This window comes from Hyaena hyaena, unplaced genomic scaffold (genome assembly GCF_003009895.1).
Source record: "Hyaena hyaena isolate Hyena2069 unplaced genomic scaffold, ASM300989v1 scaffold_267, whole genome shotgun sequence".
Classification (NCBI taxonomy): Eukaryota; Metazoa; Chordata; class Mammalia; order Carnivora; family Hyaenidae; genus Hyaena; species Hyaena hyaena.
In genome coordinates this window covers 1,238,959-1,260,767 of record NW_024080903.1, presented here as the reverse complement: position 1 = coordinate 1,260,767, position 21,809 = coordinate 1,238,959, and the positions used below count along the sequence as shown (strand labels likewise).

Here is a 21,809-nt window from a genome sequence, read left to right as displayed (position 1 = left end):
CTCAGGCGGAGGCCCCTGCTAAAGGTCCTACCTGCAGAGCACTGAGGAACGAACGGTCAGTGTAGACAGAAAGCCATCGAGTTGTAACATTCACTGCTGTTCAATCTTTGTAAAAGAACACTGTTTTGATGTTTCTGTATGTTTGAAATACCTCATAATGAGCAACTGGGGAAAATGTATTCAAGGGGAAAATATTTAAGACCCAAACTGACGTCTGAGTGTTGTTCTGTTGTTTCTTGGATCCAGGTCTCGCCATCTATTTCCTGCCATATGTCCAACACCCGTCGTGCCCTGGACACGGTCCTCTGTACCACCATTACTATCTTCCTTCTCTAGATTGCTTGTGACTCTCCAACGTTTTGGAAATGAAGGCTTTCAGGGAAATGACAAGCATGAGTGCTACTCCAGATAGTCAGGAACATCCAGAAACAGTGCAATTACTTCCATTCTGTTCTAAATGTTATTAAAATACAGCTCCTACAGCGTGTAACAAGCTTCACGTGTGCAAAATGAGCTCTCTTTCTAGCAGTGCTCCAGGGAATCGTGTGTAGTGGACGCTGACACACTACCGTGCGTGTGTGCGTGTGTATGTGTGTGTGGGCGTGGGCAGGCATGCGGAGACGGTGCCAGGCAGTACTGCGCCTACTAGCATTCTGTGCAAAGGTCAGAAGGCAGTATTCCGGAAGCCTCTACCTTCATGAAACTTTATTCTTGAAACAGGTGCCTCACTGTCAAGAATCCAAACAGTGGAATTCAATGACAGAAAAGATGTCCTCGGACAATAAGGCCAATGCTAACCTGCAAACTAAGCTTCTTCTGCCATCTTTTTAACATTTGGTAACTAAAAATAACCCAGCAAGCGGACAGCTAGGTTACAGGTTACTGATTTATTCCCTACTGTTGGACAGAGAAGACAGGCCTTCCCACTAAATAATGTTTCAGGGAAAATTGTCTGTGCACAGAACTCTCCCCATTTTTACGTGAATTCTTTCAAAGATTCCCTGAACTGTAACTGTCCCATAAAGTCGCAAGCTCTGAAACATTTGAAATATAACTGCCAACTGCAATTTAAAGTCCTGCCACCGTGAGTGCTCGAACAGCACCAAACACGCTGGAAGCAATGCACCCCAGCCTCATGAGACGGGGGAGGAACACATGGAACCCTTCACTTAACTCCGGGGCAGAAAACGACATCTTGTCCCTGGCAGCGATTCACGTTTGCTATCCCCCGGGCCCCCAGGACTTCTTACAAACGATGGCTAAGGTGGCCCCCCATCCCGTATAGAAAGCTCAGTTTAGCTGTGCCCACTCTGGGGGGCCCCCCGTGGCCCCGCTCAGCGGCCCGGGGGCTTCAGCCTCCTCACGGTGCGTGCTGGGCGCAGGTGCAGCTCTTCAGTGGCCGGGGACTCAATGTGCCTCTTCAGCAAACGTCACCAGGGCTATGAGTGTTTCTGTTAGCGACGTGGTCACAAAAAAGGGAGGTTCCCAGTGGTCTGTCCGTAAACCCCGCCATTTTCAGCGAGCACTTGGGACCACATCCGGGGTCCTGCAGGGACATACATTCTACGCAACACAAGCGGCACCATTCTCTCCCGAAGGGTCCATCTCTCCCGCACTGATCTGCAATAGCTTCTAACTACGCTCGAGTAACCGGTCAAGCAAGAAAGACACCTTCTTTCTTTCTGAAGCAAGAAAACGAGACTTTACCCTCCAGTCGTGTGTCCGGCAGGCCCACAGGAGACGTGGCCTATGGCCACCTGGACACCACACCGTCCGGCTGACACAGGTGGGAAATACGACTTTGTTTTGGCCACTGCACAGAAGCAACGGGAAACACGTACCCGCAGAGCAGCCAGCGGCACGGTTTTGCTGCCTCTGCTGGGAGCCAGCCTGGCGGGGCCTCCTCTCTCCCGGCCTGTGAAGCACGGCCCCTGTGTCCCACACCCAGAGGAGTGGCAGCCGCACTGTGGCTCTCCCGGCTCTCAGCGCCTCGGTGCAGAGACACCGGGCATCGCGGAACCCGCACCCGGCACCTGGCACACGTGGGGACTGCCTGTCCTCACGCCATGAAACGGTGAAGACGACTGACTAGATGAGCGAATCCTTAGCAAACACCAACCACGGAGATATTTCTCCTCCTCTCACAGTAATTAAATATTACAAGTAAAAACCACGGGAGGTCAGAAAATACCGGAGAACAAAGAGTACACTGGCTGAGTGCCCGGGGAAGATCACCCCACATCACTGCGGGAACACGAACAAATGCTCTGAAAGCCAGCTGGCCGTGCCGGGTCTGCACTCTCCCCTGTGAGCTGGGCCCCCACACACGCCCACGCTGAAATCACGACGGTCGGTAACAGACGCAGCCTCTACCTCACAGGCCCATGAGGGCAGTGGCAGCCGACGAGCCGTCCCCCCGCGGCGCCGGGAGGGTGACGGGGCCCCGGGGCTGCGGGCGCAGGCTCCCGGCGGGGAGCGGCACGACCGCGGCACACTGGAAGGTCAGCGGGCCAGCACACCGCTCACGAAGGACGGCTGGCCCCTCAAGCTGGGCCACGACTGCCGTGACGACTGTGGCCCTGGAGCCGCACAAAGAGAGCAGCCTCCTTCCAGGTAACTACGGCTGCTGCTCCTGTAAGGGCTGTGGGCGGGCTGCACCGCCATGCAGGGTGGGGCACCCAAAACACCCGCTTCGGAAACAGAGGACCCAGGTACACACATGTAAAACGATAAAAACATTTCCTAAAAGACAGAAGCTTAAGGGGCGCCTGGGTGACTCAGTCGGTTAAGCGTCCAACTGCGGCTCAGGTCATGATCTCACAGTTCATGGGTTCGAGCCCCGCGTCGGGCTCTGTGCTGACAGCTCAGAGCCTGGAGCCTGTTTCAGAGTCTGTGATTCCCCTTCTCTCTGACCCTCCCCTGCTCACACTGTCTCTCTCTCTCTCTCTCTCAGAAATAAAACATTAAAATAAATTTTAAAAAAAGAAAAAGTTTAAAATAAAAGATAGAAACTTAAAAACACGATCTACTTTCACTACCAAACAGTTTTTAAAGCTTAACCCTACAGAACAGAAAACAAGAGAGAATAACAAAACGCAGGAAGCTGGAAAGCACACGGATGGGTGGTGAATAAGCAGATCCAAGAAAACAGGCGTCTACACCCAGCGTGAGGAAACAGGAGAACAGAGCCCTTGGAACCTCAGGACCCTGGGGGCCTGGGCTGACATCACCGGGGCCTCTGAAGTGGGTCTGAGGGGAGGTAACAGTAGAAAGTGATCGAGAAACATCTGGATCCTCAGATCACCCCCTCCCCCCTACAGGTCAAGGGACACCTACCCTCTGGGTAGGGAGGTCAGAAGAGACAGCAGAGGCAACGCTGTGCTGAAAGCAGAAGACTGAGTGAAGGGGAGTGAACGTGTGAGCCCGCCCTGCTGCCCGGGTAGGAAGGAATTCGAGGCTGAGAGGAAGAGGAAGGAAAGGAGGAGCAACCAGCATTTAAGGAAACTGTCCGGCATCAGCCTAAGCACTTCACACTTATTCACTTAACTCCTAGTTTTAGACAATCAATACCAGAAATTTTTACTGTAGGAAAGAAAAACAACTCAAACGTTCAGAACAAATGTGGTCTATCCACATAATGTGATATTATTCAGCCTTAAAAAAAGGACATTGTGACATGTGCTACAACATGAAGCTTCAAAACATTATGCTCAGTGGAAGGAGCCACACCAAAAATACCAGCCTTAAAGGACTCCAGGCCAAGGAGGATTGAGGATCAGAGCAGCTGGCTTCCAGAGAGAGGAGCAGGGGGCTTTCAGGGGCGGGGGCGGGGGGGGGGACAGGGAGTTTGTGTTCAAGGGCTGTAGAGCTTCAGTTTTTGGGTGGAGGGACGTCTGGCTCCTTTCAAAGGGAGCGACGCTGGATGACAAGAAAGGAGGTGTGCAGACCGGAGGAGGCATGGAGCCAAGCACAGGTCCTGGATGACCCGGGAGGGGCTGCAGAAGCTGGAGGGCCTGGGCTGGAGGGCGCAAGCCGGGGGTGGGGGTGGGAGGGCAGGGGGGCGGCCTGCGAGCCCAGGGGAAGGACTCTCACTCCCTTCCCCAGTGGAAGATTTTACACCTAGGAACACACTTTGTTTTCAAAAAGAACTTTGAAACGTGCACATTAAAACAACTGAAAAACATCATTCTTGACACAGCATTCCTAACAGTCTTGGGTTACCAGGCACTCGATGGCTGGCCAGAGCATGAACATCCTGTTTGAAGAGCTATTTGTGAAAATGGATCAAAACCCTTTTTCTTGTAATGTGACCACAGGTTCTAATTATCCCATGAAAACATAAATATTTGGAAACATGAAAAATGAATATGAAATTTATCTGCAAAGATGACCATTACTGTGCTGTGCTGCTTAAAAGTACACCCAAGAAGCGTGGGGAAAACTTTAACATCAGTGATTAAGCCAGGCTGAACATCAGGAAGGCCGCCTGCTGAATGTCAAGGTCGCGGTGGGGAGGGGCAGCAGCGCCCCGCAGGCTCAAGGCTCCCTCAACCCTACCCCGCAGCAAGCACAGAACCCCCCACAAGAAACTGATCATCTGAGATCCTCGGGCAAAAACGCAGGTCATCTGTGAAGCAGCAGGCCAAAACCAGGGCCAGTAGGTTTCCTCCGAAAAGTTCTTTTTTTTCTTATTCTCTGCATAAGATCCCTTCTTTTAAAACAGTCAACTAGAAAATGAATACTTATACATATTGCAGTTAAAATTCACAATGTCACTTAAATATAATATAGTATACAAAATGAGATTTTTTTTTTGTCTTTTTCATTAGGTTCTTTCAGCGAGTGTGTTGCATCTTAGCAAAAGTCACAATCTTATCAAGTTTAATGCTAGAAAAGTAGCACAATGAGTCTGAAAGATAATGAATATAAGCAACATCATGTTTAGTAACCTCCACTTCAGAAATGGAGCCTCTGAACTGGCAAGCAATTTATTCCATTTCCAAAGCAATTTTCCTATTGTATTGAAAATTTTACCTCAGTATTTAAAAACAATAAGATGATGAATAATGGATTTTTCCAGAGACAGGATAAGCAGAAAATCTTAAGTGTCTTTGTTGCCTAGTGTCATACACACTTAATTGGTTTGTCACTCAAGAAAAATCAACGTTTCCAGCAATTAAGTATAATTCTGGAAACATATTTTTAAAACGAGTAAAAACAATGTGAACAAAGACGACGGGGCAGATGACACCAAACCCGGGGGCGCTGCTACAGGAGGGAGCGAAGACAGCCATCTGAGCTGCTGCCAGAGGTTTACAAAAATCAGGAACTTTCAACAAAACACCCAAGTGCTAGCAGGCGCGTAATTTACATGTATCTAAGTAAAAGTAAAAGTAGGTCAATACAATAACTAGCTTAAACTCACATTAAGTCTCTAACAGCCTTATTGTTTCCATTTTGATGAGAAACGTTTCTGAGAAGCCAACCGCTAGTAAAGGGAGAAACCATTTAAAATATGCCTGATGCTTAAACCTTCTTGAAGAAAAATAAACACTGTCCCCTTTGCCTACATGTTAATAAAGTAGGGAAAACAAAGCAATAAAGTGCTATAAAGAAATGTGTATATTTCCTTCCTCAAATACAACTTCCAAGTTCGAGTGTGTCACTGATGAGTCCTTAATAAGCAGCAAAAGTGTAAGAACTACTGAGACCCACTCTTCCCTTCCTACGGAGGAGAGGAGATAAACAGCGGAATCGTTAAAAAAAAGAAAAAAGAAAGGAAGAAAGGAACAGTGTCTGAGAAGCAAGCCGTGACCTCAGCAACAGAACAAGCAAGAAGGACAAGGGCCCACTGGTCCTTCAAGCCGAGAGCCACCCCTCCCACGAACCACATGCACAGTCACCTCGGAGCCAATGGCCCCCTTCCAAGCTGTTCTGTAAAAAACCAGAATACCAACTTCTTGACATAAGAAACACACGGACACTATACATAAATTGAAACAAGCTTCTAAATGAGAGTTGATGGTCCAATAACCAGTTCTATGCAAATGCCAATCTAGAAATTTAAAGATAGGTGGGCCAGTTGGCTCAGGACACATAGTCCCCGAAAACTGTGATGTTCACAATCATCAACTCTATCTTCATGCTAATACGGTCAACTGCAGAAAATTTAAGCGAAACAATTCTGTCCTGGCAGGTTTAAAGAACTTCACAAGCTTGAGTGGACTACAGATCCTTAGGAATATGTCTGATCCAAAGAAGCCTGGGCACTTTGATAAATGCTATCTTAATCATTCTGTACTTCAAAAACGTTTTCAGGGGTGCCTGGGTGGCTCAGTCGGTTCAGCGTCCGACTTTGGCTCAGGTCATGATCTCATGCTCGTGGGTTTGAGCCCCGCATCCAGCTCTGGGCTGACAGCTAGCTCAGCCTGGAGCCTGTTTCAGATTCTGTGTTTCCCTCTCTCTCTGACCCTCCCCTGTTCATGCTGTCTCTCTCAGAAACAAATAAAACATTTAAAAGAAAAAAAAAAACCTTTTCAATTGTAAATCGTCACAAAAAAAGAGAAGTTTCATCTTTACAAACCATATTTTTTAGATCATCAGCACAGTTGTAAAATTTGTAAGATTCAGAGGAAATTGTGTACAGACACACAGAATGAGAAAACTAGCATTAAAAAAAAATTTGTGTTGCCTCTATCAAGAAACATGCTAATATTTTAGAGATAATCAGACAATAGCCATCTGTTCTCAGCATGAATCTCTTTCCAAACACTAAAGTTTAACTATTGTAATACTGCAAATGGCTCTAGGCAGGGCCAAAAGCCACCCTGCAAAGAGAAGCAAGGAAAAGGTACTAACAAGACATGGACAAACAAAATAACATCCAATGTTATTCATTCTTCATTCAACTGTAAAGGTAAGCTGAATGACACAGGTACCATTTAAAAGACAGAAATATAAATATCAAAGTAACAATTTAAAAATTACCTTACTTTTACTTAACTATACAAAATGCAAGAAGGAATAGAGGCTTCACATTAGTTTACAGAAAATGATCTTAACAAATAATTGCATTGCTAGCAAACTGTTAAATACTACATGTGGGACACAGCATTTCATTCACCTACTAACATAATAAAAAAACAAGACAACAAAAAAGCCCAGGAACATCCTCATATATCTTAAACCACACTTAAATCACGTATAATTTGTCCCCTAAAAATTTTCATAAAATATAAACCTAATGATGAAACATTCTATACAAGCTTTAATGATTTACCGTTACTATATTTTAAATATGTTGTATCCTAAACTGGTCTGATTATAATGAAATAAAAGTTATTTCACTCCAAAGAAAACCTGAGAACCTTTAAAATACTTTAATACAATTCCTTATACATTATGAGCACAAAATGACATTTTTATACGGCCAGGGTAAAAAGCCTTTTAAAGCTCACAAAGCAGGAAAAGCACAAATCAAAGCTGTTTTTCTAACAACTAATTAGCTTCCATTGACAATATGGAGGAAAAAGACCTCATAACATTAACTTCTGTTCTTAGAAATATATAAGACTGCATTTACACTTTTTATTTTTTAATCTAGCTTTTAGATTGTGTTATTTAATCTAACAATTATATCATTTTTTAGACTGTATAACAATCTAAAATTTATATTATAGATTGTATAATTTAATCTATTTTAGCTGCATTCTAATATACAGCACACATATTTCCCAAAACAGAAATACTAGGAAAATCTTAAACTATTCACCAATCCTTAAGTATGAAATTAGCCATTTGTTATACAGTAAGTCAAAAAAAAGTACACTTAAAAATGGTTAGTTTTGGGGCGCCTGGGTGGCTTAGTCGGTTAAGCGTCCGACTTTCGCTTAGGTCATGATCTCGCGGTTCGTGGGTTCGAGCCCCGTGTCGGGCTCTGTGCTGACTGCCAGCTCAGAGCCTGGAGCCTGTTTCAGTCTGTGACTCCCTCTCTCTCTGACCCTCCCCTGCCACGCTGTCTCTCTCCCTCTCTCCTAGAAATAAATAAAAAACATTTAAAAAAAATGGTTAGTTTTGTTGAATACGGATTGCCGCAATCAGAAAATCCATGGGGGGGGGGGGGGCTGGCTGGGTCAGTAGGAGGAGTGTGCGACTCTTGGCCTTGGGGTCATGAGTGTGAGCCCCAAATGAGATGCGGAGATGATGTAAATAAATAAAACTTAAAAAAAAAGAAAAGAAAAATCCAGAGATGAGGTGGGGATGCAGCTGCAGGGTGCCAGGTCTTTCTCGGAGGTGAGGAAACGGAGGTGAGGAAACGCTCAACACTGACTTCAGTGAGGGCTGACTTATCTGCGAATATGCTAATACACTGACTTTTACACTTTTCTTTTTAAAGTTTATTTTGAGAGAGAGAGAAAGAACACACGCCCTCCGGGGGGAGGGGGACAGAGAGAGAGAATCCAAAGCAGACTCTGCACTGTCGGCACAGAGCCTGACACAGGGCTCGATCCCATGAACCTTGAGATCACGAGCTGAGCCGAAACAAAGCCAAGAGTGGAACACCACATACTGAGCCACCCGGCGCCCCTGAATTTTACACCTGAAGTGGGAGACCTATGTGAATTGTAACCAAAAAGCTGTTAACGAATGAAAAAAATAAATCTGAATGACTTTAAAATACAAGGAGGAAAGACAAAAACAAAAGCAAAAACCAAAGGTAAATTACTCCCTTCTTTCAGTTCCTCGGCAAGACTGAGCAGAGCCCTTGCCAATCCCAGGAGCCCCAGCCCCAGCCCCAGCCGAGACGGCACACAGAAGGGTGAGGCGGCGGCGGCACACCAGGAGGGCCCTCGGACCCCAGGACAACGCTTCGGGGAGTTCCCGGCGTGCTCCTGCCTCACGTATCCCATGCTGGGTATGAGAGGGTGGGCAGCCAGAAAAACAGCACGGGCACACACCTAAGAGAGCCCCGAGAAAAGCCTGCACACACACACACACACACACACACACACACACACACACCCGTCTCTACCACTGTCACAGCAATGACAGGACAAGCTGGAACCCCGAGGCAAAGGACCCTCAGGCCACACTGGAGAAAACCACAGGTTCAGGCATGCCTCCGCCCCCAAAACAAAGGGCCAGTGGGACACCTCAGACCCCATCTCTGCCCAGCGGTAAAGGGGTACCGGCTCTCCCCCATCTCGCAGTAACAAGGCCACATGGCCTCATCCCAGCTCCCCCCGCCCCTCAGTCCCGGTGTCAGAGGAAGCCTAATAAAACAGAAGATTTAAATAAAGTCCAGAGTCTCCTGGCATAATACTCAAAATGTCTAGGATACAATCAAAACCCACTCATACTGGAGTGGCCTAAGTGGCCAATTGGTTGGGCGTCTGACTTCAGCTCAGGTCACGATCTCTCGGTTCCTGAGTTCGAGCCCTGCGTCTGGCTCTGTGCTGACAGCTCGGAGCCTGGAGCTGCTTCAGATTCTGTGTCTCCCTCTCTCTCTGACCCTCACCCACTTGTACTCTGTCTCTTTCTCTCAAAAAGAAATAAACATTTTTAAAAAATTAAAAAACACTCCTACCAAAAGCCAGGAAAATCTCAACTTTTGAAGGAAAGAAAGTCAACAGCTGCCAACACCAAAACGATGCATATGTTGAAATTATCTGACTAGGATTTTAAAACATCCGTCATAGGGCACCTCGGTGGCTCAGTAGGTAAAGCATCTGACTGTTAATTTCGGCTCATGTCACAATCTCATGGCTCATGAGTTCAGGGTAACAGTGCAGAGCCTGCTTGGGGTTCTCTCTCGCTCTCTCCGACCACCCCTCCCTGCACACACGTGCAATCTCAAAATAAATAAACTTAAAAAAAATAAAAAATAAAAAAACTAAAGGGGCACCTGGGTGACTCTGTCAGTTGAGTGTCCAACTTCAGCTCATGCCATGATCTCACAGCTCACAGGATCGAGCCCCATGCTAGGCTTGCTGCTATCACAGCGGAGCCTGCTTTGGATCCTCTGTACCCCACTCTCTCTATGTCTCTCCCACGAATGCTTGCACAGGCGTGCGCGCGCTCTCTCTCTCAAAATAAACCTTAAAAAAATAATTAAAAAGTGCCCATCATAAAAATGTTTCAATGGGCAATTACAAAAATACTTGAAGCAAGGGCACCTGGGTGGCTCGATATACCGGTTGAGCATCTGACTTCAGCTCAGGTCATGATGTCTAGGTCCATGAACTCGAGCTCTACATCAGACTCTGTGCTGACAGCTTAGAGCCTGGTGCCTGCTTCGAATTCTGTGTCTCCCCCTCTCCCTGCCCCCTCCCAGCTCATGCTCTGTCTCTGTCAAAAATAAATAAATTAAACAACAACCACCACCACCACCATACTTGGAGCAAATGAAAATAAACAGCTGTTTTCACAAAGAAAACTAATGTAAAGAAGCATCAAATGGAAATTCTGAAACTAAGAAATATAGTAACAGAGATACGGTTCAGGAGAAGAATGGAAGAGACCAAGGAAAAAAAATCAATGAACTTTCCTTACGTGAACAACAGAAACCACTCAATGTAAGCAGAAAATGGGACTTAAAACAAATAAGCAGAAAACTCAAGACCATATGACACAAAAGATCTCAAAATGGGGCGCCTGGGGGGCTCAGTCAGTTAAGCATTTGACTTCGGCTCAGGTCATGATCTCCCGGTTCGTGGGTTCAAGCCCCGCATCGGGCTCTGTGCTGACAGCTCAGAGCCTGGAACCTGCTTCAGATTCTGTGTCTCCCTCTCTCTCTGACCCTCCCCTGCTCATGCTCTCTCTCTCAGAAATAAATAAAACATTTTTTTAAAAGTTTAAAAAAAAAAGCTTGAAAATAATGAGAAGTGACATATTACCCACAGGGGGAAAAAAAAACATTCAAATGACATCAGATTTCTCATCAAAAATCATGGAGGCCAAAAAGCAGCAATATAACATTTTTCAAATGTTAAAAAAAATGCACAAAAAACCCTGTAAATCCCAAATTGTATACCTGGTAAAATTCTCCTTCATTAATGAAAGAGAAATAAGACCTCCTAGGATAAAAGAAAATTAAAAGAATTTGTTTCCAGCAGACCTACACTAAAAGAATAGCAAGGAATTCTTAAAACAGAAATAATAAGAAATTCAGGAATTTCAGAAAATAAGAGAGTAACAGAAATAGCAAAACCACAGGTCAGTACAACAGGCATTCCTCTTTTGATTTTTCTAAATTATGTTTGAGCAATAAAGCAAAAGTTAGAACACTGTTGTGTCATTCTAGTTATATGCATGGAGAATATTTATATACTTCTACATATATAAAATTTACATGTCACCGTACAAAATGACAGCTTTACCGGAGAGATGAGTAAAGGGATGTAATGAGACAAGGATTCTGCACTTCACTAGCACAGATACAATTTTGACACCAGAATACTGTGACGGGTCACATGTGGACAACCCTAGATAACATCTGTGCAAAAAGATACAGTGAAAACTGCCTTAGGTAAATCAAAATAGAATTCTAAAATATGTTGAAGTAACCTGCAGGAAAACATTTAAAAGAAAACACAGAAAACAAAAAGGAAAATGGCAGATGTAAGCTCTAACTTTTTTTTAAATTTTTTAACATTTATTTATTATTGACAAACAGAGAGAGACAGAGTATGAGCAGGGGAGGAGCAGAGAGAAGAGGAGACACAGAATTTGAAGCAGGCTCCAGGCCCTGAGCTGTCAGCACAGAGCCTGACGCAGGGCTCGAACCCACGAACCACGAGATCATTACCTGAGCTGAAGTCGGACACTTAACCGACTGAGCCACCCAGGCACCCCAGATATAAGCCCTAACTTATCAATCATTATAGTGAACATAAATGTCTGAATACATCAATCGTAAGACAGACATTGGCAGAGTGGATAAAAAGTATAATCCAACCATTTGCTGACTACAAGAAATTGACCTCAAATATAAGTAGGTCGGAAGTAAAATGATGGAAAATTATATACCAAGCAAACAATCAAAAGCAAGCCTGGGGGCACCTGGGTGGCTCAGTCAGCTACGCATCTGACTTGGTTTCGGCTCAGGTCATCATCTCAAGGTTTGTGGGTTTGAGCCCCATGTCACTCACAGCTCAGAGCTTGTTTGGGATTCTCTCTCTTCTTCTCTCTCTGACCCCCTCCCCCCGCCCCCGCAGTCATTCTCTCTCTCTCTCTCTCTCTCTCAAAATAAATAAACTTTAAAAGAAATTTTTTTAAAAGGAGAGTCTCCAATCAATAAACGAAACTCTCAGCTTAAGAAACAAGAATGAGATGAGAAAACCTAAAACAGTCAAAAGGAAGGAAAAAATAAAACACAGAAATTAATGAAATAGAAAACTACAGAAAAAATAAGGAAAGCAAAAGCTGGCTCTTTCAAAAGCTCACATCTCTATCAAGACTGACCAACCAAAAGGAGTGAAGCACAAACCACCACCATCTGAATGAAGCCTCAGACAGACACGAAGAGAACACGACGAACAGCTCTATACACACAAATATGGTGACTTTTCTGAAATGGACCAATTCCTCATACGGCACAGTCACAACTCACCCGACATGACACAGCTCACGTGAACAGCCTGGAAACCGAGTCTGTAAATTGAAACACCTAGAAAAGCAATTTGTAAGCCCAGATGGTTCCACTGGAAAATTCTACCAAACATTTAAAGAAGTCAACACCAACTATACAATGTCTTCCAGAAAGCAGAAGAGAAGGGAACACTTCCCAACCCGTAAGGCTAGGTATCGGGGTAAAGTCTGACGGTCGCCGCCATCCATTCAAGGGAGGTGAACATTTACAGTCAAGTCCAGAGTGTGCCACGAGCGAACCAGAGGCTACGGAGCAGCAGGGCCTTTCATTCCATTCTGGCTGCGGGGCAGACACACAAGGCTTCAAAAGAAACCTCAGGTGTTGACAAAGTCAGGCACACAGCTGCTGAAAATGGAGATTTTCAATGCCAGAAGAATCCGAAATAACTGCCTCAGGGGTGAAAGGCTGCAGTGCAGAGAGAGGGATCAGCAGAGCACAGAGCACATTATCTTCTAGGCGTTTCACCACTTAGCTTTTTAAATGTGCACATATGCTCCTATGAAAAACGTACCCACACTTCACAAAACAACGTAAAAGCACAACTTCCAGTCACAACGCTTCTCTCCCTGCTCCTCCCACCAAGTCCACCTAAGAACTTTGGAAATAAGGAGCCAAGCAAAGGGGAGCCCTGGAAGGTGGTAAAAAGGCAGCAGTTGAGAGGAAGAGAGCTGGCCACTCTGGGACGGAGGCCGGGAGAAAGGACACGGGGGCAGGACATCTTCCGTGCCCCCACCCAACAGAAGGAGAGCCACAGGCCTGGCGGCCCCAACTCCCAACCAAGGAAGAAAAGGCAGCCCAAGGTCATTCCTCCTCTGGAGGGGAACAACCAGCAGCAGCAGCAGATCAACAAGGGCCTGTGAGACCCAGCGTCCTTCCCCATGGCCCTGAGACCTCCTGTCCCATCAGGGGACACCGGCGCATCTGCCCCAGGTGGGAGAGCCCTAGAAGCCTCAAAGCCCCCGTGTCCGCAGGGGCCGGAGACTCCCCTCTCTCACCAAGAGGACGACCAGGCAGCACCAACTGCAATCTCACTTCAGCAGAGGCCAGTCCAGGAAGGGGCTTCTCTGCAGGGCTGGGCCCCTCCTGTGCCACCAGAGGCCAGAGCGGCCGGGGGCCCCAGCTGGAAGATCTGGCCACGGCTGTGCTCAGACTCTTCTAACTGGGGGCACCAGAACCGCCAGCAGGCACACGCGGAGCGGGCATGGCCACAAGCCCCGTCCAGCCAGCCAAGCCTCCTCTCGCCAAGAGACTGGGGGGGGGGGGGGGTGTCTGGGGAAACCCCTCCTTCCTCTCAGCAGCACAAGCAGGGGGTAGGAGTCCCATTAGACCACGTAAAGCGAGGATGCCAAAAATCACAGCACGAAAGTAAACTGCCATTGGAATCACAGCCCATAAATGTAGGCCAGGACCTACACACTAAATCTAAACAGGCTGATCACCTGCTAAAGAAAAAGACACAACAGGACCCCCACATGCGCCAAACATAACAGACAAAATGTCTGGGATAAAATCAAAACCCATCAGTCATACAAGAACCAGAACACCCAAAGTGTGACTTAGCAAAAACAATTCATACCAAAGCTTACGTGACAATCATTTTAAGCAGCAAACATAAAAGTACTTCAACGATCAACTACAAACCCTTCAAACAAATAGGAATTATAGGGGCGCCTGGGTGGCTTAGTCGGTTAAGCGTCCGACTTTCGCTTAGGTCATGATCTCGCGGTTCGTGGGTTCGAGCCCCGCATCGGGCTCTGTGCTGACTGTCAGCTCAGAGCCTGGAGCCTGTTTCAGTCTGTGACTCCCTCTCTCTCTGACCCTCCCCTGTTCACGCTGTCTCTCCCTCTCTCTCTCTCCTAGAAATAAATAAAACATTTAAAAAAAAATGCTTACTAAATATCAACCAAGATAAACTCAAGGAAATCCACAAGATACATCACAGTTAAATTTGTGAAAATAAAAGACAAATAAAACTTGAATGCAGCCAGACATAAATGACACGTTAGCCGTAGGGGGCACCAATTCGCGTGGTAGTGAACTTCCGCAGAAGTCACGAAGGCTAGCCGGCGTGGAACAAGAGTTTTCAAGTGCTAAGAAAAAAAACTGTCAACCAGGAATTCTATATCCAACAAATCTACCCTGCAGGAGTGAAGGGGTAATAAAAATATTCTAAGATGAAAGAAGTTTCAAGATTGGCTGCACTAATTTTCTCAAATAGAAAAGAATGGGTGGGAGGGGGAGTGAATCCTGGACTACCAGGAAGGAACTGAGCAAAATAACATGAATAATAACAGAATGATCAAAAACATGAGCACATACAATAAACTATCCTTATAACCAAGAGTTTTATAAATTGTATTTGATGACTTAAACAAAAAGTGATACGTAAAGTGTGAGGGGAGAAGATGGGTAAAAAGGACAGATGCAAGTAAGGTTTGCAGACTTCACTCCAACATACCTCGACGATAAGTCACCCCGTACGTACACCGCAACACCCAACAGGGCGAACACCGTAACATTCAAAGACCTACTCAAAAACACTGGGGCGATATCCAAGGGAAGTTCAAGTAACCTAAAGGAGGGCAAGACAAGAAACAGAAGAGGAATGAGAATCAGAAGACACAGAAAATAGATAATAAAATAGCACCTAAGCTCTAATGTAGCAATAGTTAACTTAAAGGTAAAGGGTTTAAATACACCAATCCAAAGACACAGACTGAGAGTGCATAATGGAAAACCAGGATCCAACAAAGAATTTGAAACTCCTTTCAAATTCAACTTAGGTTGAAAGCAAACACCATGCAAACGTTAAACCACAATATAGCAGAATTAAACTTCAGAGCAAAGAAAATTACCAGAGACAAAGAACATTTCGCAATAAAAGAAACAATCCACCAGAAGACAAAAGGAGCCTAAATACCTACACACCAAATGACAGAGCCTCCAAAACTGAAGCAAAAACGGAGATGCAAACCCTGATGGAAATCTGTGATTTTCAAATGATGACCTTCTAAAATCAACCACTCAATTACTACTGCAATTAATCTTGCAGGTAATATCAGGCAGTAAAAGAGAAATGGTATAAACACCTAACACAGGCACCTTTTAGGTTCTCCTGTAACCCTCCGCCATCCCACAGGAAGAAACAGTAACCCCCACTTTACATCCCAGGAAATGGGGGTTCAGTTTAAGTAAGATCAAACAGAAATAAATAAACGAAGAGAGAATCAATTCAGCTCTGTAACATTAGAATATACATTCTTCGACTATATATTACAGCCTCCCAAACAGCCTGCAACAAAAACTGCTCTAAAACCCGAATCCTGAAGCAACTGGATATTGAAATAGGTAGTTTTTTCCCTCTTGTGTATTAAAAGTTAATTGCTTCTAAAATTCCTCAGGTATAAAGTTACCACTAACTGCAGGGAACAGTATTTCTTTTCATGAGTTTCTTTTGCTAATAACTCTACCATTTATTAAATGCACTATTCTTTTCTTTCGGTGAGAAACACACACGAGCTAAAACCAACTAGGGTATGAGACTGCCATTCTAAAATGAAAGGTGGTACGTTTTTAATCTACCACTAAACTGTGGTCCCCGTTAACCGACCTGCCTTCCGGACTTCGTTTCCCGACGCTAAAGCAAAAATTCTTGTCAACAAAAAAATACTTGGGAAACCCATGATTAAGGAACAAGTGTAGTTTGCAAATAAACTGAAGCGTCTCATATTTGTGAGACTCTGCACTCGTCCACGAAGGTCCGTTTTTGTGACTCTAAGTGCAAGTTGCGCGGGTCACGCCCGCAGTGTCTACAGGAACGCGCGGGGTTCGGACACCCGCGTCCGCGCGACGTCCCGCCTGGCGCAGCCGAGACTCCCTTCCGCTTGCGACGGGCGCCCAGGACACCGGGATCGGGGCCCGGGGCCTGGCAGCGCGGCCCGGGGCCTCCCCGCCGGGCGGGCGCCCTCCCAGGGTCCCGGCGCGCCGGAGTCGGCAACACCGTGCGCGGCCTGCGGGAGGGGCAGACCGGCCGGGGACCCGGGGACGGGCCGCACCTGCACGGGGCCCCCAGCCGGTCAGGCCGCGGGGGTGGGGAGGGGCGCCGCGGGGAGCGGGAGGCCCGCCCCGTCGTTACCTGCTGGGCCGCTCGGCCCCCGGCCCGGGCCCCGCCGCGCTGTAGTAGGCCGCGCGTTTGCGGCTGGCCGTGGCGCTGCGCACCGGGTACAGAGGGATCTGGTCCGCCATCCTGCGGCCGCCACCTTCCCGCCCCTCCCGGGCTCCACCTCAGCTGTCCCCGCCCTCTCCCCTCAGCTCCAACCCGGCCGAGGCACCGCCCGCCCGTCCTTCCCCGCCCCCGGCGCGTCGCGGCCCGATGGCGTCACCGCGCGTCGGCGCCGGATGACGACGGCGTGCGGCGAAGGCCGGGCGCAGAAGGCGGCGGCGCCGCGAGGTCCCGTCGCGCGTCCGGGCCTGATGACGTCACCGCGCGGCGCGGGCGCGAGCGGAGGCTGTGGCGTCCCGAGGCTCCGCCCCCCACGCGCCGGGGCCCGACGGCGTCCCCGCGCGGCCGGCGCGCCTGCGGAAGCAGCGCGGCCCCGCGGCCCCGCCCCGAGCGCTGGGCGCGTGCGCACGCGGCGCCGCGCTGCCCGTTCCGCCGCCTCCGCCGCGTGTGCCCCGCGCCCCCGGATGGGGAGGTGCCGCGAGCCCGCTGTTCGCGGGGGTTCCGTCACGGCCCCCGAGCGGGCCGCTCAACAGCCGAGTCCCGGGCCTCTGCTTTGCCGCCTCGTTCTCGTCTGTACGGGGACGTCTGCTCTCCGCCCTTCCCGCGCCTCGGGCCGGACACGGGGCCCGGAGTCTAGCGTGCCGTCGACCGTGGGGTGACACGGTTGCCTGCTGGTGACCGACGTTAGCACGTGCTTTGTGGGCCGTGTGCATGACATGCTGTGTTCTTACCGCACAAACCCGGCGAGAAGACACAGCGACAACCGGCTGTGCACTGGGGCGGCCCCCGCGCGGCCGGGCTCCTCAGGGGTTCCTCTCCGAGCCCCGGGGGCTCGCGCGGCGGCGAGGCCACGCGGCCCTGACCCGGGGCCCCCGGCACCCGCAGCCCCGCGCAGCCCTCGGGCAGGGCCCCTCCCGAGCCCCACCTCCTGGGGCGCCGGCCGGTTACCTGGGAAACTTCCTCTCTAGGACCCTTGAACTCCGGGAAGACAGCGGGGACCTCAGCAGGGCTACTTCGCCCAAGTTTACGGCTAAACGGCCTTTATTAGTTTTGTCTTGGAGCTGGTTTTGTTTCTAACAGTTTGAGGTATTATTTCAATGACTTTATTTTTTTTAACTTTTTTTTTTTTTCAGAGAGAGAGACAGACAGAACACGAGCGGGGGAGGGGCAGAGAGAGAGGGAGACACAGACTGAAACAGGCTCCAGGCTCCGAGCTGTCAGCACAGAGCCCGACGCGGGGCTCGAACCCACGACCCGCGAGATCATGACCTGAGCCGAAGTCGGACGCGTAACCGACTGAGCCCCCCAGGCGCCCCAATGACTTTAGTTTTTATTGTGAAGGTTTCTCATTGGTCCTGTGTTCTATCCGTGATTATTTCATTTATGCCTGTTTTGTTTTCTTACTTTAAGTTATCTGAGGAGGGCGCCCGGGGGCTCGGTTGAGCCTCCAACATCAGCTCAGGTCGTGATCTCCCGGTTCGTGAGCTCGAGCCCCGCGTCGGGCTCTGCTGACAGTGCAGAGCCTGGAGCTGCTTCGGACTCTGGGTCTCCCTGTCTCTCTGCCCCTTCCCCACTTGTTCTCTCTCACTCGCTCTCAAAAATGAATAAACTTATTTTAAAAATTTTTTTTAATAAAAAGGTATCTAAGAAGAAAAAACTGTTTTGTTTGATTTGTTAACTGTCTTCACAGGTCTTGGAATCTAGGTTTGCGGGCACAGTGTAAGTGGGCGGGGGACCCTGGCCCTTGCCCCTGCGCTCCGCCTCCTCACCCCTCCCTGCTGCTTCCACACCGTCTGCTCCTCACATGGGTACTAGGGTGACGCGTCAGATCTGGGGTCTGCAGGCGGGGGGACTCGTTCTCGGTCTTCAGCTTGGGTCTTCAGGCTCCTGAGCCCCCACCCGGTTCAAATGCCGTAGGCGGCACCAGGGTGTGTGGCTAGTTTTGTTCAGCCTGCCGCTCCCCAGGGAGGCCTGGCCGGCTCCTGGGGTGAGCCCATCCCCCACTCCAGGGCCCACTTCCAGCCCCAGAGGCCAGCCCACTGGCACCACCTTGACCTGCTCCTGGTCCAGTAACGTTGCTATTTTCTAGCCCTGCTGTATCTTCTTGTTTTCTATTTCTGTAACTTACAAACCCGTTATGACTATGGGTAGGAAGCAACGTGTTCAGCATAAAGCTCTAGATGCGAGGCTCATCTTGGCTAAGTATTTTCATGTATTACTTTCTCAATTAAAAAACCTATTTGTTAATAAGTCAATATGCTTAAGTAGATGCCCCAACTTTCTGGTTCCAGTTTGCTACTTAGCTGCTTTTTATGTGGCTTGAACACAGGCCACTTCATGGCCACCACGCTCAAAGGACACAGTGACCTAATTGCAAAATTAACTGTACTCATTCTTTCCCTTGCTCGGACTCAGCACAGCAGCTGGCGTTGTCACACCAGGAGCTGACCCACCCCGCACAGCTGGCAACATGACACCAGGTCCTGAAATGTTTCCTCCTGGGGGAACTCCGAGACACACCCCCTGGCCCTCCCCCTCCGTGAACCCCGCCTCTCCTGGAACCGGCTCTGTCACAGCCTACTCGCTTTAAAATAAAAACCCCTCAAGTCTTTTTTCCAAATTCTGACCACCTCCGTCCCCCCATCTCTGCATTACTAGTTCAGTTTAGCCAAGACCCTTCATTCCCGTGTGCCCGGGTGGGGGAGGTTTTGTGGGGAACGAGTGTAACCGAGGCCCATCTGCAAACGGCTGACTGTCACCGGGGACACATCGGAGCGCTCGCTCGCCGTGACGGAAGCCGTTCTGCGAGGGCGGCAGCGGGAGCTGGGTGGCCTCGGCAGCACTCAGCGGAAGAGAGTTCGGTCAGGCGAGGGCCCGTGTACGGTGTGGGGGGCATAAAGGACTGAGGTGGCTGGTGGACTCCCTGTGACAGGCGGAGTGGAAGCCTTCAACGCCCCAGGGTCCAAGTCGCGGAAGAGGGAGAGCGGCCCCGGGCGGCCCCCAGGGGGGCAGGGTCAGCACTGCCCGCAGCTGAAACTACCTGTCGCCTGTTTGGTGAAGAAAAAGCCGGTTTGGCCACACCACGCTGCTTGCCCACACAGTGTCTGTCTATGGGCGCCTTCCAGTCACAATGGCCGAGCCGAGGAGGCCCGACAAAGGTCATGTGACCACAGAGCCTATTTATCGGGCAGCCCTTTGCAGGGAAATTTGCCAACCCCTGTCACTGGGGCCCAGGGCCTTGCCAGCGCGGGGGGCAGGGTGGGGGTGTGCGCTGATGCCATACGCACCACGCACTTCCCTGGGGCCATCGCTCAAGGCCTAAGGAAAGAAGGTGCAGGAACTAGTTAATGGGGGGGGGGGCGAGCACTGTATGGATGTGGGCACGCGGCTGGCTCAGTTGCAGGAACTTGGGACTCTTGATCTCGGGGTCATGAGTCGGGGCTCCACGTTGGATGTAGAGATTACCTAAGTCAAAGTTTTAACAGAGTTAAGTAGGAACAGGTGGAAGAAAGAGCAAACAGGCAAGATGGCAGCACTACGCCCAGTGTCCGTTCACGTCCATTAAATGTGACTCAACGCCCCAGCAAAACCCAAATTGTCACGCTGGCCTAAAACTCAACCCAACTCCAAGCCTGAGGCCTAAGAGGCCTTACTCGAAGAGTAAAGTCACAGAGAAGTTGAAAGTAAAAGGATGGAAGACACAGACCACGCGATCACTGGCCACAAGCACTCCCCAAGAAGGAGGGTTCTGTGACCGCCCTCCCCGCACCCCACCCCGCGCGGATCAGGACCCCGAGGCACAGAATGGTTAGGAGCCTGCCCTGGGTCACAGCGCTCGGCTAGCACAGCCGGAGCTCAAACCCAGGCTCCGAAGCGCGTGTCGTCAGCGTCCAAACCACAGTTGCCGGCCGAGCTCTAGGGACAGGATGTGACCGTCCAGACCTGGAAATAAGGAAAAATGAGCTGGCGCCTCATTTCCAGCCCTAGGAGGGCGCAGGGCACCGCCCTCGGGGAGAACGCTCGTGGTCCCACTCACTGCTCACTGGTGTTCAAAGGCCTCACCCCAGGGAAATGACACGTTAACTTGAAGATCTTTGCCAGCAGAGAAGCAAATAATTTCTGTCAAGGAAGAAAATATAACCCAAAGGATATTTTGTCCCTTAAGATATCAACCACTTTGTATCTAACTCAGCGACCTCATCCTAACATCTAGGAATTCTAGGTCCTGAAACACTCTCTGCGTCCGTGTCGGGTCTTCGCGTTCCTTCCCTCGTCATCCTCTTGATTCACGAGATGATGAAATCTGGGCACGTGTTCATTACGCACGTCCACGAGGGGGACGATTACTGCAGGGGTTGTTCTGTGGCTCTCTGCCGTGGCACAGGGTCAAGCTGACAAGTAGGGCCCCGTGCGGGAAATTCGCACCGCAGGTCTGTCCCGACCCCTCTGCGGGGACGCGGGGACACACGGCGTCCGGGCTGGAGGTGCCGGGGCGGCGGGCCGGACCCCGGTGTTCCCCAGAGCTAGGGACGCCGTCACACCCTTCGGCAGCGGGAGGCGCATGGTCGCTGCCCACTGCGCAGTCCGTGGGGCCGGGTTCAAGGTCGCCGCCCGCTGCGCAGTCCGTGGGGCCGGGTTCAAGGTCGCCGCCCGCTGCGCAGTCCGTGGGGCCGGGTGCCGGCAGCAGACAGGAAGCCGCACTGGGGCCGAACACAGAATAAGCAAAGCGGAGGCCACGCGCTGGTGCCAGCAGACGTATGACCTCCTAGCAAATACATTCCCATTCCTGTCAGAAGGCCAACAAACACTTTTCAGCAAACTGTATAAAAAATATATATGCTTTAGCAAAAAAGAAAGAGTTTCAAATGTCAAAGAAGAGCTTCAACATGCATTTTTAAAAATCAATGATGGCAATGGGTATCATATCGTGGAACTGAA

The 21,809-nt window shown here is 49.3% G+C and overlaps 1 protein-coding gene across 7 annotated transcripts in view; it reads right to left on the bottom strand.

The window, feature by feature from the left end:
- The window catches only part of ATP9B (ATPase phospholipid transporting 9B (putative)), a 226,465-nt gene extending 209,556 nt beyond the window's left edge, over window positions 1-16,909 (bottom strand). For all 7 annotated transcript variants that reach the window (XR_005530783.1, XR_005530782.1, XM_039245815.1 and 4 more), the window contains exon 1: window positions 16,785-16,909. Coding sequence is in view for 5 of the 7 variants with exons in the window: in XM_039245815.1 (XP_039101746.1) it covers window positions 16,785-16,894 (110 nt within the window). In the remaining 2 variants the exon portion in view is untranslated. The remainder of the gene's footprint in view (window positions 1-16,784) is intronic.
- Between the last annotated feature and the right edge of the window lie 4,900 nt (window positions 16,910-21,809).